The sequence below is a fragment of the Micropterus dolomieu genome, linkage group LG21 (assembly GCF_021292245.1).
Source record: "Micropterus dolomieu isolate WLL.071019.BEF.003 ecotype Adirondacks linkage group LG21, ASM2129224v1, whole genome shotgun sequence".
NCBI classification, from domain to species: Eukaryota; Metazoa; Chordata; class Actinopteri; order Centrarchiformes; family Centrarchidae; genus Micropterus; species Micropterus dolomieu.
Window position 1 is genome coordinate 17,652,885 of NC_060170.1, and position 17,278 is coordinate 17,670,162.

Consider the following 17,278-nt stretch of genomic DNA (forward strand, 5'->3'; position numbering starts at 1 on the left):
TGTGTGTGTGTGTGTGTGTGTGTGTGGGTTTATGTGTGTTTTCATGCACATGTGTAAGCCTGTACTGTTCGTCTATGATAATTCACACAGTTAAGGGGTTTCCCTTTCATTAAATACCATTGTTTATCATGTCAGTTTAGCTGTCCCTGACACGCAACTACTGCATTCTCGACCCTTCTTTGCACACATAAGCTGTTTAATGTTTATTTCATTAGTTCATCTAAGCGTGTCTTGACAGTATACTTGCCAATCTGCTTCATGTTTATTTCATGCCTAAGCAGACCTTTTTATCACATGAGGTGTGCATCCAATTTTCTCTTAAGGAACGACAAAATAATGCCACAGGCTCCGTAAGAATAGAGAGACAAATGGAGGAGCCCCTTTCATTACCTTTGGCGCAGGGCCGCATGTCACACTTTACCGTGTTTTTTTGCATTGGAGTGTTTTGATTCTTAGTATGTGGGGACAGGGAAGAGTGTTTACATGTGTGCTTACTTCACCCAGCAAGCCTTTGTCCTTATCCATTCCCCCCCATGTGTCTTCATGCTGGTAGCTATATGTCATGCCTATGGAGCCGACAGTAGTGTTCAGTGATCTTAACAGCAACTGTAAGCTTGTTTTCTCTTTAGCCTTGGCCATGACATTTACCTCCCTGCCTCCTTGGCGGCTGGCCGGAATATCATACCTCTATTATCTGTCATCCCTGTGTGTGTGTGTGCACATGTGCCATAAATAGTTTTAAATAGAGTATGTATCAGAGAAAATACACCTGTGCTATGACTTGAAAAAGCCTTTGGTAATTTCCAGCGTGAAGGGATGCTTGTTGAACAGTGTGTCAGTGTGGGTTTCTAAGAGTGTGTCAGGAAGTAGAGATTCTGAATGGAGGATTAATCTAAACCCCCTCTTATAAGATATTCAGATCGGAAAGAGGGATTATTGAAAGTCGGAGAGATGAAAGGAAGAGGGAAAGGGAATGCTCATTTTGGCTCATAACCCCTCACACCAGGCATGCAGGCAGAGAATAATAAACAGTAACAGCAAACAATTTTGTAAAATTTATCTGCATTGTTAGGTTTTATTCTGCACTAATGCTACTTTTTCAGTACATGTGATGGTATACAAGTTTACTCAGTGTATAGAGAGATTTTTTTCCCCCCACATTGCTTGGGTATTTATCTAAACCATCCATGAAATTCAGCAGGCGTGTATTTTTGTGCCTTTTTGTGCTGCTTGTAGTAACGAACCAACTGCTGGTTCTTTCATGAATGGAGAGGAAATTGTATGCCTGTATACCTGTTTGTGTGAAAGAAATAAAGTGTAAGAGCTGGATTTTACCTTGTTAAAGTCCAACTGGAATTAAATTCCATTTTTTGGTATGCTACAGCATACATATCTGCTCTGTAAGTTACTTGTCCTGTGAGAGAACAAATCAACCAAAAGGGAAAAATTTAAATTTTAGTTATTTTGTTTTCATGATGGCGTCCCCCAGTTTTGTATAGATTTTGTGGATTAGCATTAGTTATTTCAATCAAAGTCCTTATAGCCTCTATAAAACGTCTCTGTTTCGATACAGCAAATCACAGGCAGAGCAGATGGTCATACTGAGCCAGACAACACAACAGCCACAGACTCTGAACATCCCACATTGGCTTTCCTACTAAAGTCTCCTTCTTATCTAACATACAAACATGAACATATGCTGTGCCTGTTGAACGAGCGACCAGACCAACATTCACAACCAACATTCAGAGAAAAGTGCACTGCTAACATCAGTTTGTAGACTGAAAGGTGTAAAGTTATCTGCAAATGTCACTTATGACCATTTAGACTCTTCAAAACCTTTAACAACACGTGTCTGCCCTTTACATACACACTACAGAAAAGTAGCAGTTCTGATTTTCCTCCCTTTTAATAATAAAAACTATTAACTACAAGTAATAGTTCACATTATTTTGTACTACAAAAAGGGATGACTAAATTTGATTGCAATTGGTCGTCAATAGGTTGTCTGTGCTGCACAGCTAGCACTTTGTGTGAATTTGACAGGATTAAATCATTCAAATGCTTTCATGTTTTGCCTCTTGTAGCTACGAAACCTGAATGTCCTGGACCTGCGGCACATCTCAGAACTTAACAATGAGACTGTGATGGAGGTGGTGAGGAAATGTCACAACCTCAGTTCCCTCAACCTCTGCCTCAACTGGAGCATCAACGACAGGTATTTCAAATCAAGTATATTTGTTTGTATAGCCCAGTACCACACACAGTGACACAGTTAGTATAAGTTCAAAGTTTTATAATCCAGCAGTGATATTATAATCCGTGTTGGGCAAGTTACTCAGAAATTGTAATAAATTACTTGTTACTTAATACTCCTTAAAAAAGTAATAATATTACTTTACTAATTATTGGTTCATAAAAGTAACTAGTTATCTTACTATATTCAGTAATTCAGTATTTTCACAAAACGTTGCGTTGCTTAATGCCACTCTCTCCCAGGAGTCACTGGCATCACTGGCAGTAGCGCCCGGGGTTTCTTTCTATAAGTTTCATGTTGCTGTGCTGCTTCAGCAGATGCTTCAATAAATTAAATATAGAATTGTTCGCAGTTGAAAGCTTTTTGCTGGTCGCGCAAAGTTTACAACGGATGACAGTGTTCTTTGCATCTTAGACTGTGACACAAAAATGGTGATAATTACAGCTTTGGAAAGAACACCTCTGTCCCTCGTTCTCTATTCTTCCTTTAGTTTTTGGCTCAGAGCTGACTTGAACAACACAAAGTCTGGTGCCGCTGAGCTGTCGCGCATTCATGTCAAGGATGGTGCGTTTAGTAACACAGTAACGCAGCGTTACTTGGATTAGTAACAATAAGAAAATTTTACAGTAATGCGCTACTGCCCAACACTGATTATAATAAATCTAATGCAATGCATTCAACATTGTTAGACCCCAAGGACACGTACACACACACACACACACACACACACACACACACACACACACACACACACACACATTCAAGTAAAAACACATCATACATACATACTTTACTAAAACAGATACGTTCTGTATGCAAACATGAAAGCCTGCAAACACTGGCACAAGGTAAGATAGACCTAGGAATTAAAAACACAAGTTGAAAGCACAACAAGAACTTTTATTTTCTTTGTTTTTTTTCTCCCTGGTCATTTTTCTTTCTGCTCCCACTCCTTTTTTACTTTCCTCCCTTTTCTTTCTCAAATGGGAGAGAACCTGTACACTGTATGACTGCTAGAGTAAACCATCTCCTCTTTTATTTATTATCTGGTGTTTTATTCATATGTTTCTATTTAATCTATTGATTTACAGCTAAGGCTGTGGCTTCTCTGCCAACTGTACTCCCACTCTGGCTTAGGAGTGTGAACACAATATTGAATTTACCATGGTGCATAGCAACAATGGTTGTGTGTGTGTGTGTGTGTGCATGTGTGAAATCATTCTTGCATTATTGAGTTTACAGCAGACATGTGGTGGGGAGGTTATGGTAATACCGTACCTGCCTCCTTTCAATCAAAAAACATGGAGTTTGGTGAAATCCTCACAGGAGCACATGGTGTTATCAACTTCTTTCCTTTATCACACTCATACACACTCTCTCTTTCTCACACATACACACACACACACACACACACACACACACACACACACACACACACACACACACAAGTGCAGCCTCGATTGATTTAACACTGCGTTGATTCCATAATGATATTTGCTGCATTGGTTCAGAAGCTGAAGGTGTATGTGTGTTTGAATGGATTTGTCTGGGTGACCTGTGGGAATATTGGAATTTAAAATGGTGTGTGTGTGTGTGTGTTGGTGGCAGTCTGTGTGGGAGATAAAGCCAGGATGTGTGCTAGGTGTGCGTAGCAGCATACAATAGGTGCGCTTTTGGCTTGTGAATGAAGCAGACAGTAGGGACGTGAAGGGCCGAGGTGGACAGTCATAGCTGCATGCTTGCTAATCTGATGCTGCACTGCTCCACCCCAACGCTGGGTCGTTTGCTCTGCCCTGCCTGCTGGACCTGCAGATCTGTGTGTGTGTGTGTTTGTGTGTTATGTGTATAGTACATACTGACTGCAGCTCAAGGACTGCAGCAAATAAAAGCCTCCATTCAAAAGCTCCTTTATTGTTACGGTCACACAGCTCAGCGCGAAGAGGAATGGATGGGGTTTGCTTAAAGGGAGAAACTGAATGGGTGGTTGACTGATAGTAACAATTGAAGAGGTGTATGTGGAGGTGTGTGGGTTTTTCCATCGGTCGCCCCAAGCCGCGATGTCACAAGCTGCGCCATGATGTGTTTCCACTACAGCCTCACAGTAGGGGTTAACCATGCTGCGCCGCACTGCTGTGGTCCTACTAGCAAGTATACAATTCCTCCCTCACCTAAGCCTTGTCATCACAGCCAATAGAGAGGTTCAAGTGCAATATCATCACAGTCACCGGATAGGCTCAAGAGTGTCGTCATTCGATGTTGTTTACACCTTGGATGTATTGTGGGCATAATATCTTTCTCCTTATACACCTGTGGTTAACATCAACACAGAGGAGACATATGACGCTGTGATTACATCAGCGGCTAGAAATTCCCCACACATGAGCAAGGGGTGCGAGGTAGGCAACGTGTCCCGCCTGCTCATGGCTCTTCATGGCAAAAATGGAATTATCGTATTTGTGTGTGACAGAAGGCGAAAAAGGGAGAGCCTGGTTTGAAGACGTACAATTTAAAGACTGTGGTTGGATGGAATTACACTTTAAGGATTTAGATCAAGTTCTGCCGATTTGTTTGGACTGCTCTACCCGCACCTCCCTCAACAGTGTTAGATCAGGTGGCAGAGGATGAAGTGGAAAGGACTGAGTGAGACCTCAGCAACATTTTTTAGGAAATGTAAACAAATGAACTGAATCCAAACATACTCTTCCTACTATGATATCGCTCTGCTTGCTACAACTCATGAGGTAGCGGTCAAGACCAGTTTTATATGATGGGCGGTGTTAGTTAGTTACCCTAAATCACATTTGATTGAATAATTTATGTACATGAGCTCTTTATGAGTCATCCAAAATAGTTTTACTGGAAGAGAAAACACATTCACACACTTAAAATCTGGAGAAAATACTTTTTGCCAACATCTTTCTACTCCTATAGTATGATAATAATGAGGACCATGATTCAACAGGAATCTGAATCGATAAGCAGAATCTGAGTAAGAATTGATAAAATCTAAAATTAAAGTTAGCTAACACACATCCACTCACGCACGCACGCACACCTGTATTAAGCTGGACAGCCATACACACACTCCAGCAACAGTAATCTGATAGGCTGTTTTAAAGAAAGATGTTATCGATGATGGTTTTCTGCTATATGTTAGTGTATTTCCACACAGAGTTAGAGAGAGAGGCTGAAATTGTTTATTTGGCTCAAGTTCAAAGAGTCAAAGGTCATCAGGGTCACTGCTTCCGGGGATGCCAGCACATATACACCAGGTCCTTGCTTGTTGTGACAGTGACCAGAATGACTAAACCTTCCCTCACTCTGAGGGTACAGCTGGGTCAGCTTTTGCTTGTGTGTCTCAAACGGATGACGGTGTGCTGTGAGCAGGTAAACAGACAGAGGAAATTACCCCTTATTTTCAGGATCAATTTGTCCCCCGACAAGGGGCCGTTGGAAAGATAGAGCTCTGCGGGAGGTAAAGCATTTCAGTCCTTTTCCCATCCCTTCTTCTGTTTTTCTCTTTCTTCTTATCTCTCATCTTAAAAAAAACCCAACACTCTGTCCTCTGGCTCCCCTCATCTTCCTCAGTAATAGCCGAAAACAGCGTCTCAGTCTAAGAAAGCGAGAAATGATGACCAAATACGGACTTCCCATCGCCCCAGTCTGACGGGCAGATTGTGACAGTAGGACGCCTAATTTTTGGTCACTGTCATTTCTTGGGGAGTGAGGATTTGATGTGCGGCAGGTGGGCAGTGTTGGCCCCGTTATTTCTCTGTATCCTTCTTCCAGTGATGATAGGAGACCAAAGTGGGATTGTGTTTTTCAAATGTCACAGCGTTTGAAAATGGGTAGCGAGTCATGATCAAAGTGAAACGGCGGAGCCAAATGGTAGCGCTCACTTTTTAGAACCAAGTTGAGAACACAGTGTCAAAGTTAAACGGTTTCACAAACTCCGGGAGCCTCTGTGTTGTGTGCATTGTGCCTTGGAGATTTTTGTTACCATTGTGTGTCTCTGTGTGAAGATTCTTTTATATCTGGATACCCGTTTTTTTTTTACCTAGGGGAGACCATGTTGATTTTGTTTTAGTATAATTTGTCATTTGTATATTTTTTAAATATTCATATTGTTCATATCACTTTTTTCTGTCAGAAGTAAAGAGATAAAATATGCATTTTATGCGAATCTCATGTTTGTGCAAGTGTAAGTGTGCTGCAATACATTCTGTGGTGAAGCCTCCTCAGTGGTTTTGCCCAAAGCACACACTCAGCATCTATTCTGCTAACATTAACCCTTCCCCTGGACACGAGGCCTCTGGTGACATGCAGATTTCTGCGTGTCCCCGTCTGTGTTCGTCTTCGCCTGTTTGTGTGTTTGTGAGCAAGCTCTGGTCAGTTGGCCTGTAGTCTTTGCAGAAAGCAGATGCATGGAGTGAGTGAGTCATTTCTTTTATGAGATCTGTATTGTTGGAAGTTGGGCATTTCCCAAAAGCCCTGGCATTCTTTCCTTCTCTTCCTCTCTTTTCCTTCATCTCTCAGTCTTTCCGACAGCTTAACAGGGGAATCAATATTCATCCCTTTTTGCTTCTTTGCTTTTTTTCTTCAGGCCAACAACCTCTGCATATCTCTGTCACTTATGAGTATCACAAATCACAGCCCAAATTGGCTTTTTTTACATTTTTGTCCCCTCTCACAGAAGTCGGACTAGATGAGGGATGACCGGGGGCCCTGTCTGACTTTCTGGAGCTTATTAAGCAGGAAATAATTGGAGAAGCATTCTCCCAGAAACACACCTTCTCTAAAACTGTAGGGCGTGTGGATTTGGAGGTGTTTGCATTGGAAGCTCATTCCAAATGGCCTCTGCTGCAGCCAGCTGGCAGATCTCACAGTGCCTGGAGAAGTGTTAAACCCCAAAATCGAATAAGTATATGATACATCAGTGTGATCAATGACGTGTCAGATGACAAAGAAGGGTTTGGTTGCTCTACTTTGCTTGGCCCCGGTGAAGGTGACCAGAGCATGTATTTGTCAAAGTTCTGAGAATTACACTTAAGAATACTTTAAAGAACCAACTTAGGAGTAAAAAATAATGAAATCTGCTCAAAGTTAAGACTATAAAAAAACATTTACCAAGAGATTTGCTCCCACTTACAGCAAAGCCAGAAAGCTATCGCCCATCAGGTAAGAGGATTTAACCCCATTGAGCATTCTTTCAGAAAGTCCTGATATCTCCCCACTGAGAAGTTATTCTGTAAAGCCTATATGATTCAAATGTTTTATTTGTGTGAAATCTGTAAAATTGGTAAAAAAACAGTATTGTAGTCATTCAAAAACATCTCAGAATGTGTGTATTCTGTTGCCAGCACTTTATTTCAACTTCGTTGAGAAAGAAATCATGTTTCGTCTGTAATTTTGGCATAGTGGACTACTCCAAATATCAATACTACTAATACAAAAACCCATGAGCCTTGGCTGCTGTTCATATAGAGAGGCCATTGAGAGGAGCGATTCAGAGCGGTAACTAATTGAAAATATAGTTGCTGAATTCACCTACACTTACCAGAATTGAAAACTGAATTGATTTAAGCTGCACATTGGGGTTTGCAGTTTCCTCAACATTGTGATCTTTAGCTTCAACCCGCTGTTAGCAGCTCATGTACCAGAATTGTAAGCTCAGTGATTGGGTGTTTCTTGCCAAAATGCTCCCTGGGAGTTGTAATTGTTGTTCACTTCTATGTTTTTATGTACACAAGCCTGTACCTTTTTTGACTTTCTATCAAAGAACCACATCTTTTCAAACAGAGGTTTTTAATCTGTAGAAGTGCTCCAACTGTGAGTCGTGGAACATTGTCTGTTGGAATAATTATACGCAACTCGCCTGTCTGACCTCTAACTAAGAGGTAAGAGCCTTTGTGTAAAATTAAGTGTAATAACTAGCTTTCATTCTTAACAGTGAAGAGTCTTTACTATTTATCCATCACTGTCACGCGTTGATAAATATGGGCCTTGGAATGCAGCCTGTGGTATCGAAAGGAACTTCTTTTCTTTCTCCGCTTTTAACCTACTCTTGTGGTTTCTGCCGAGTACAAATTCTCCAAATGACCTCAATAGCTGCTGAGTTTTGCCATAAAGGTTTGTCGTCTTTTAAAGAAAGCAGGAGACTGTGGAAAAGTGAGCAAAACCCTCAGATAAGAGGTCATTTGAAGTCTCTACATCTATTGTATACCCTCACCGCACTTAGGTTTCCTCTAGCCAACAATTTTAAGGATCCCCTTTTTTGCTCTTTTGATTTTGCTGGATGTTTTCTAAATGCCATGGAAAATGTCAGCGCAGCCCAAGCCAGTGACCGACAGACATTTGTCTTTGTCTTGTTTCTCCACCGCCTGTCTCTCCAGATTTGGGGAGAGGTGCTAAGCGGACTTCCCCTGTCATTGTCACTTTTCTGCTCTTGTATTTTCACACCTAGAGCACAAGGATCTACGGTTTGGTCCACACAACACCGCTAAGAATTTAATGCTTCTCATTTCTCTCCTTCCAGTGGGGAACCAGACCCTGCGCTGCTCTTGCATGATTTGTAAATTAAAAACCCAGGGCCTTTTTTATTTACTCAGGCCTGCCTTGTTAGAGCAGACTGGCTGTCAGTGGAGATTAGAGTCCTGCTTAGTAGAGTGAATACACAAGGAGAACTAGTGTTGCCCTGTTGTCAGACATGATGGTAGGAAAAGGTACGGGGAAAAACCAACAAGATGTAATGGAGGCAGACTGATTAGGTACGGCAGATGCACACGTATGCAAGTAGCAGATTTTCCTTTAATTTCCCTCTCATTTCAGTCTTTCATCTCGGGCTCTTATTCTCTTTGTCTATTTTTCACACTTCATCTCTCCTACAGTTGTCTTTCTGTGTTTCTTCCTCTGTCTTTCTCTCTCTTACTTTCTTTCGTTCTCTTTCTGTCACGCACACAAACACTGAGGTGATTATTTCTGGCAGGTTGGGTGTGAAAGTGTGCTATGATAAACATGCTGCCGTGGTTATTAATTTTGAGTAATGGCAGCGTCAAACTCCAGTGCCTTGATAAGTATCGGAGATGGAGGAACATTTGTGGCGCGGCGCAGAGACACAATGAAGGCAAGCAGCTGGAGCTTATGGGCTACAACAGCATGAGAGCTTCTGCTTCATTTGGGCATAGATCCAAAGCCAGACGCCTCCTGCAACTCCCTGTGTATGCTCTGAAAAGTCAAACCCTTAACTAACAAAAATATGTAATGTAAGCAAATTGATTTGGTGGCGTTGTTCAGTTCAGAGGGGGATTGGGCCTGACCTCTTCACATGAAGTCTCCCTGCTTGCCACTCCACCCTGCTGCTCCAGGGTCTTTAGTTTGATTGGATTGCTCTCATTTCTGGAAGTCATAAGATTTGATTTGCGATACACTGTCAGTGACAGCTAGACATCTGCTGAATTTAAAGAGGCTTTAAGTAATCTTTGACTTTTATCACCCTCTCTTGGTGACTAAGGCTACGTTTAGACTGCAGGCCTTAATGCTCAATTCCAATTTTTTCTCACATCTGATTTAATTGTTTGACAGTCACATTGTTGTTTAAATGTGGCCCATATCAGACTCCAGTGTGAACTGTCCGTGGCCTGAAAGTGACCCACATGCACAGACGTCACACGCAACACGCTGTCTTAGGCTGCAGAGTAAACAGAGAACAGAGGTTAGCTCACGGGAGACTCCTGTTTTTCATTGTCCTCTCACGGGTCAATTTCTCCCGAATTACGACAAGTGTTCACAACTTTCTGTTCTTTTCGTTACGGTTTCTGGCGCTGTACAACGCTACTGCCCCACAACTCACTCCCTCCCTCTCTCTCTCTCTCTCTCCCTCTTTCTTTCTCTCTCTCTCTCTCCCCACTGTGTCCGCTCGGACAAATAAGATGCACATAACTTCGAAAAGGTCCGGTGGATTTCAAGTGTAAGAAAGGGATTTTTGAGCAGATGATAGCAAGGTAGAGGAGGAAGAGAGCCACACGTATAGTAATGGCTTTTAAGGAGCTTTTTTGTTCACCGCGGCTCCCTCTGGCAGGGAACAGCTGCTCTACAGTGACGTCAAAGTCGCATTAATTCCGACCTGAGTGTCCAAATCTGTATCGGATTTGGAACACATATGAAAGTGGCCCAAATCCGAACTGGAAAAGATCAGAATCCACGTGACTTGGCCTGTTCACAGTGTCATAAAAAGATCAGATCTGAGTCACATATGAGCAAAAAAAAAAATCGGATTTGGGTCACTTTGGCCTGCAGTCTGAAGTAGCCTAAGCAAACCGGTTTTTGGTGCAGGTCAGGTGGCTTGTAACCACAAAGTCAAATTTCCACATCAGAGACTAGTTAAGTAGCTAATGAGAGCTCAAATCTACACAAATGTGTGATGAGGAGCAATGATTTCACATTTTCAAATAGTGGACTTTTTTTTTTTTTAAAGGTTTTTAATGTGAGCCATGCTGACATTTTAGCTACATCTTTTGCTGTCAAACACCATAGTATCACAGTATCACACTAAATCCTAAACAAAAAGTGTTTAAATTTCCTTGTGGACTGTCCAGATGTAATCATAAATATGGGAAACCCTCCATCTCACAGCTGTGGAACCACATTAGAAACAGGCCCTGAAGTGCTATTATCTCACAAAATGAGTCATGAACCATGAACAAAATTGTTGACCCTTGACAACAAAATGAGTAGTTCCATTTTGACCAAATACATTTGTTCTGTAAATAATTTTTTCCCCCACATATAGGTTTACCTTCTGCACTGTCAGGCTGGGAAAATTATTATTACTTTAGCCTATTACTAGACCAGGAGATAACAGAAGAAGCCATTATAGAAAATGATTTGAAAACATGGCATTTTATTTTGCGCTGGGGTGTAAGATTTATGTACAGTAGAGCATGCATCTTCCAACAAGGTCTCTTGCTTAGAGTGACCTTCTCTCATTTGATTTTCCCTCTGATCTTATTTAATGTCTTTGTTTTGAGAGTTGATCTCATTTTTAAGCTTTTATCCAATTCCCTAGTTCTTGAGGGTTTTTTCATATTAATTCCACTCTGATGCTTAAACTTCTGCCGAATGGAATATTCAGGAAGGGAAAGGGCATTTTTCTTCCTATTTTCTGACTTTCTCTGCTAGACCTTTCTTGCTTGAAAACAATGTTTATTTATTTTTATTCAAGTCTAAATACAGTCCCAGTCAGTCCTGCATATTTACAGTTTCACTTTACCACCCCAAAAATATCATTGCATGTCTTTCTGTGCATATGTTTGTGCATATGCATGAATACTTTGATCTGTGGCTAAACCTTAGAGGGTATCTACAGAGTATGTATGCATATTTGTTGATGCCTGCCTGTGAATGGGTGCTTAAGGGCGTTCGGTTAAGGCTCTGTGTGGGACTCTCACCCAGAGAGCCTAGCTGGTTCTCCTCCGCAGAGAGAGGCCTGCACAGCGGGCTTCAATCCACCCTGCAGCTGGATGTGTGGGTCATGTGTAGAAGTGATTTGAGTCACTCAGAATCAGCTTCTCAACCGAGCAAGTAGGTAATGTAATCACACAGAAATATTCTCATGAAGTGCTCCGTTGGCCAGGAACCAAAGCAGTGGACTGAGGATGGTGACACTTCCTCTGTGGAAATGCGTGACCATCAGCGCTCCATGTTCCCCCACTGAAGGGAGCACAAGTCTTTCATCTAACCCGCCAAGCCTTCAAATCACGTTCACAACTGTGAATTCTTTCCTTTCATGGCATACGTCCTCTCAGTGTCCATTTTACATCAGACATTAATTGGGAAAAAATGGTTCAAGTGAAAGGCGGTGGTGTTGAATTTAGCCTCGCAAAGCTGTGCAGAAGTGGAAACCTCTTATGATGAGTTCTCCTACTGATTTGGTTTTTGTGCTTGTGCATACTTTTGTGGTCCAGGATTTCTTTGCACAAGTTGAGTTTTTTTGTTTGTGAATATGTTTGGCTTACAGGTGGTACTCAGCGGGGGCTATGGCTTATTATGGTTATCCATACTGTGGGGTCAGAAAGTTGCCAGTATAATCTAAATGGTAAAGAGACCACGGGGCTCGGCTGCCCTTGTTTCACCATGCTGGAGACCTGGCATTTGGCCTGTGTTTGAGGACCAAAGCTGTAATTTTCTCTGTTTTCTGTGTTCTCTGTGGCTTTTGGAAGACTGGGTCAGATGAATAAAACAAAAACCATATTCAAAATTATTCTTTTATATGTTCATCCTTTTATGCCTTATTTCTTTATCATCAAATGAGCACATGTCCTTATGCCCTTGTTCTATCCCACCAGTGCTTTCTGTAATATTGCTCTGTTCTTTTTTTGTGCTGCTTTATTGATACCATACATTTGCCTTCTTTCCTTCCTTCCCTCACTTCCCTCATTTCTTCTCATTGCTGTGCTCTGTATATCTCCCTCCATCTCTCCCTCTGCCGCCCTCTCTTCCCTCCTTTCCTCCCTACAGCGTTCCCCCATTCCCTCTGCATTGCACTCATTTGTGTGATGGTCTTCTTATAAACCACAGCACATCCGCTGCCCCACAAATGAGAGCGGGGAGAGAGGGAGAGCAAAGGGGAGTGCACGATGCAGGGCCCAAGGAACAGGGTTTAATGAAGCCAGCCTAAATGAATTTACTGCTTTCCATTGAGCCGCTCTGTCCCATGTGGCGGACTAGCACCTCAGCCATTGTGTTGAAGGCCCCCTCTCTGTTCTGCTACCTGTTTGTCTGACACCTCTGTAATTAGCCGCCACTATTGAAGAGAGTAATTGCGTATTAGAGCCATGTTCTGTTAGGGGAGCCTCAAAAGTGAAAATTTTTATGCAAATGTTCAGAATCAGGCCTAGATTAACAAAATTACCCAGGGTTTTGAGTGCGGTAGAAATAGAAGAAGGCCATTTTCTACCAAGAAGAAGAAAGGGAAATTGTGGGTATCGCAGCATGCTAAATGGATGGAGGGGACTGTATGTCTACTTGAATTTGTTTGGTGGGATATTTATGTGTGTATTAGTCTCCAGGGATAAATGTTTTTGCTGCGTTGCTGACTTACTATTTGAAATTGGTATTTTAAACAGTGCTCTGTGATTGGACTTGAATAACAAAGTAAATTGGAGTTTATTAACTGCTGTTGTTGCCCACCTGGTTTGTATTAGAAGTTCCTGGGGACAAATACTGTGCTGATTGTTATTCATCTTCTTTGTTTTGGTATGGATATAGCCTCTGGAAAGCCCGCACATACCAGCTGCTTGCTTGCAACTTCTTTGGTTAAGAACAGAACTGCAGACGGAGGAACCTGGAACTATTTATAAATCCATTACTAAATTAAGTCCTGCCTAACTTCTTAGCAACTACTTGCTAGTTCCAAAGTAATGATTTATTAAATCCAGTTGTGCTATTTAAACTTAAGAAATGTCTTTGTTAGTACATCTGAAGTACCATTAATCAAAAAGCAGTCAACTATGTGAAACAGAAAATCACTGTAGCATCACAAGCTGTAACATGACTTCTAAAAGTAACAGTTTTAGGAGGCCAAGCGATGTATTAAACTTAACTGTAAATTTGGGTTTTTATTTTATTAATATATGCACATACAGTATGTCTCAGGGTAAGTAGTAGTTCATGCAGGTTAGAATGAGTGGGAAATATCTGATAATGCTAACATGATGCTTTTAGTGATTCAGTCTGATGCTATTAGCATAATGTTCTGTAATTTGAGGTATTTTGCCAAGTAACATATGCGGCTCTTTAATCAAAATGGATCACATATTAGCAAGCTAACATTAGCTTTGTAAGTTGTTCCAGTTAGCCACACAGCTCTTACACATGGCAGTTACTGGTAAATATTTAGTAACAACTAATCTCGGGTGCAACTCACACCTAGACCATGGTGTAATCTGATAAATACATGGAATCTATGTGGAATGTATGTAAATGTGCATGCAGTGTTAATACTCAGCACGTGACCTAACCAGCCAAGGACTTTGTAAACTCAAATGCAGTCACACAGCCACACACATACCCCCCCCCTTCTTTCAGTCACCGCTAACCTGCCCAAGCCATGACATATGGCCTGTCTGTTTTGATCAGGTTGTCAACTTCTGAAGCTCAAATTTAATGTTCACCTGGAGCCGGATGATGCAGAAACACTCTCCAGACACCCACAGGAAATCTGGGAAATTTGCCTTTCTCCTGGAAACTTTAACTTTCTAATTTTATTTTATTTGCAACTGAGACTCAAAAAAGCACATGAACAAAACCCAAAGAGAAAACTGTGGACTATATATGTGGTGTGTGTGCCTACATTCACTCTTTTATGAATGTGGGTACAATGTATGCATTTATTTTCTTGTTTTCTTGAGTGGCTGAGTTTTTTTTCTTTTTCAGACATGCGGCCAACTTCTCTGTGCTTAAACTTTGCATTTAGTCTGTGCAGTTTGATTTAGAATCAAGCATTTATGTAATTTAAGTTAACAGGGTCTGACTTACTGACAGAAGGATAAATTTGTCTTTTCAATTGTGCCTCCTCATGGTGAGGCAAAATCACAAGGTCAGTAACAAGACAGAATGTCAGGGGTAGTGTTTTGCCAAAGGACACTTTAGCAGGGCATTTACTGTACTTGCTATTCAAAGGAGCTTGTGCCCAAGCCTTTAGTCAGAACGATACACTCTAAACACTCCAAAATCAGTATGCTGTCCTGCGCTTTAAATGAATATTACACAGCCAGTGGTTGTGGCTATAGTTTCAGGCGTCCCCATTGAAGTTCACATTTGACAAATCATGAGCGATAAACATATCTGATATTTAAATGTTTACTGAGTTGGACCTGAAGAGGGTTTGGACTTATCTGATGCTCAGCTCTTATAGCGTGCTAAAGCTCCTGTGTTTTTTTGCTGTCGGAGGGCTGCCTCCATTACCTACTAAGCCTTTGTCAGATTGCAGGGCTGTGAAGCAGTCCCCTATCACCACCGGTAACAGTGTTTTCCAAGTCCCAGTCTATTCAGCTCACGCCGCCACCCTTCAGAGACTGGTAATAACTATTTGCTCAGGCTTATACATTCTCACCCCCTGACTTACATTTTTGTTTTCTTCCCTTGCTCCATTCATCTTTCTGTATTTAGTGGAACCATATTTTTTCCCTCCCCTTCTTCTTCCCTCTCTCCATACTTCCCTCCTCCTCTGGCGTCATCTTTCCTTTCGTCAAAGCAATCACTATTTAAACTCTCCTCTGCTCCAAGGTCCTGTCAGTCCCCATAGAATCCAAACACTATTAAAAGAGGTCTCTGGATTTGGCAGTGAGTGTATGTGGGTGTGTTCATATATATGTACAGTTAGTATGAATTTTGCGGGCGTATTTCAGTTTGAAGGCATGAGTGTGGTAATATGTTTATATATCCACATTAGTGTTGTAGGTTGTCTCCCTTTTTTATCCTCTGAATCTTCAGTAGGAGCGTGAACTCTGGTGGGAAATCTGTTGGCAGCATATTCAGAAGATAACGGAAATTCGGCATAGCGGGAGGCAGTAAAAAGGTGGTTGTGGTTGGGGGTGAGAGGGGTTGGAAGAGCTTGCCATAACCCACACAGAGTATAAATATGAAGAGTGTGGCGTCGATGACCTTGTGGTATGAGGTTTTGTGTCCCTCTCTGGTTCTGCATAGCCAAATGGGAAAACAATTCAAGGGTTTGCTGGAACACACATATGCACATACAGTACGCCCAAAAGCAGAGAAAAATGCACTCTCACTCCGACACATAAACACACACACCTTAAAACAACCTGTTCAACGTTTCTGTTGGAGAAATAAAATCTTAATTATGGTAAAACAAAACACTTGTGACAATAGTTTGTCTACTTGTCTTCATGAGTATATAAACTACTTTTATAGGGCTGTGAGTAATAATTATTTCCATTATCCATTAATCTATGGCTTATTTTCTTCAGTTAATTATTTGTCTATGAAATGTAAGACTAGTAAAAAATTGCTGGAAATAGTTTCCTAGAGCCTAAGATGGTCTCCTTTAATGTCTAGTTTTGTCACAAGTTTTGCTCAATTTAATATAATTTAAGATCAGGAAAACCAGCACATTCTTCGATTAATCAACTAATCACTACGAGTTTATCTTTTATTTGAAAACAGTACAGTTTGATGAAGCTGCCACCCCAACCCCCCAACTCCCAGTCTAGGCATATAAAACCAGTAGTACAGCAGTCTAATAGTAATACATACTGTACCTATACTAAACAGATGTGGAACACTGCTTGTACTCATACTGTTTTGAGGCAGCTCACCCACTGCTTTTTAATGATTAATGAATTAATGAACTTCTCTGCATACACAGATCTGATGAATAAGGATGCGGACTGTTACTATGTCTCATACAATTACTAGCTCAAACAAATCAGATTATTCTCCAGTTATTTGAACCAGTATGTCAGTGCGACATGGCTGTGTCTATCGCTTTAAGATCATAAATATTATTTAGTACTGATGAGATTGGGCGGCTTAAGAATTTAATTTCTCACTCACAGATTATGTTTTATTTTACACTTTGAGGTCAGGTCTTCCTGACCTGACTGTACCACCAGGTATCTATTTAAAGGGAAGGATTTGGAAAGATAGAAAGTACAGTGGGTACGGAAAGTATTCAGACCCCTTTAAATTTTTCACTCTTTGTTTCATTGCAGCCATTTTCCAAAAATCAAAAAAGTTCATTTTATTTCTCAGTAATGTACACTCAGCACCCCATCTTGACAGAAAAAAACAGAAATGTAGAAATTTTTGCAAATTTATTAAAAAAGAAAAACTGAAATATCAAATGGTCATAAGTATTCAGACCCTTTGCTCAGTATTTAGTAGAAGCACCCTTTTGATCTAATACAGCCATGAGTCGTTTTGGGAAAGATGCAACAAGTTTTTCACATCTGGATTTGGGTATCCTCTGCCATTCCTCCTTGCAGATCCTCTCCAGTTCTG

General features: G+C 41.1%; 1 protein-coding gene across 1 annotated transcript in view; it reads left to right on the top strand.

Moving 5' to 3' along the window:
• The window catches only part of LOC123959864 (F-box/LRR-repeat protein 17-like), a 152,536-nt gene that overhangs the window by 484 nt on the left and 134,774 nt on the right, over window positions 1-17,278 (top strand). Inside the window, exon 2 of the mRNA XM_046034176.1 lies at window positions 2,088-2,218. Coding sequence (XP_045890132.1) covers window positions 2,088-2,218 — 131 coding nt within the window. The remainder of the gene's footprint in view (window positions 1-2,087; window positions 2,219-17,278) is intronic.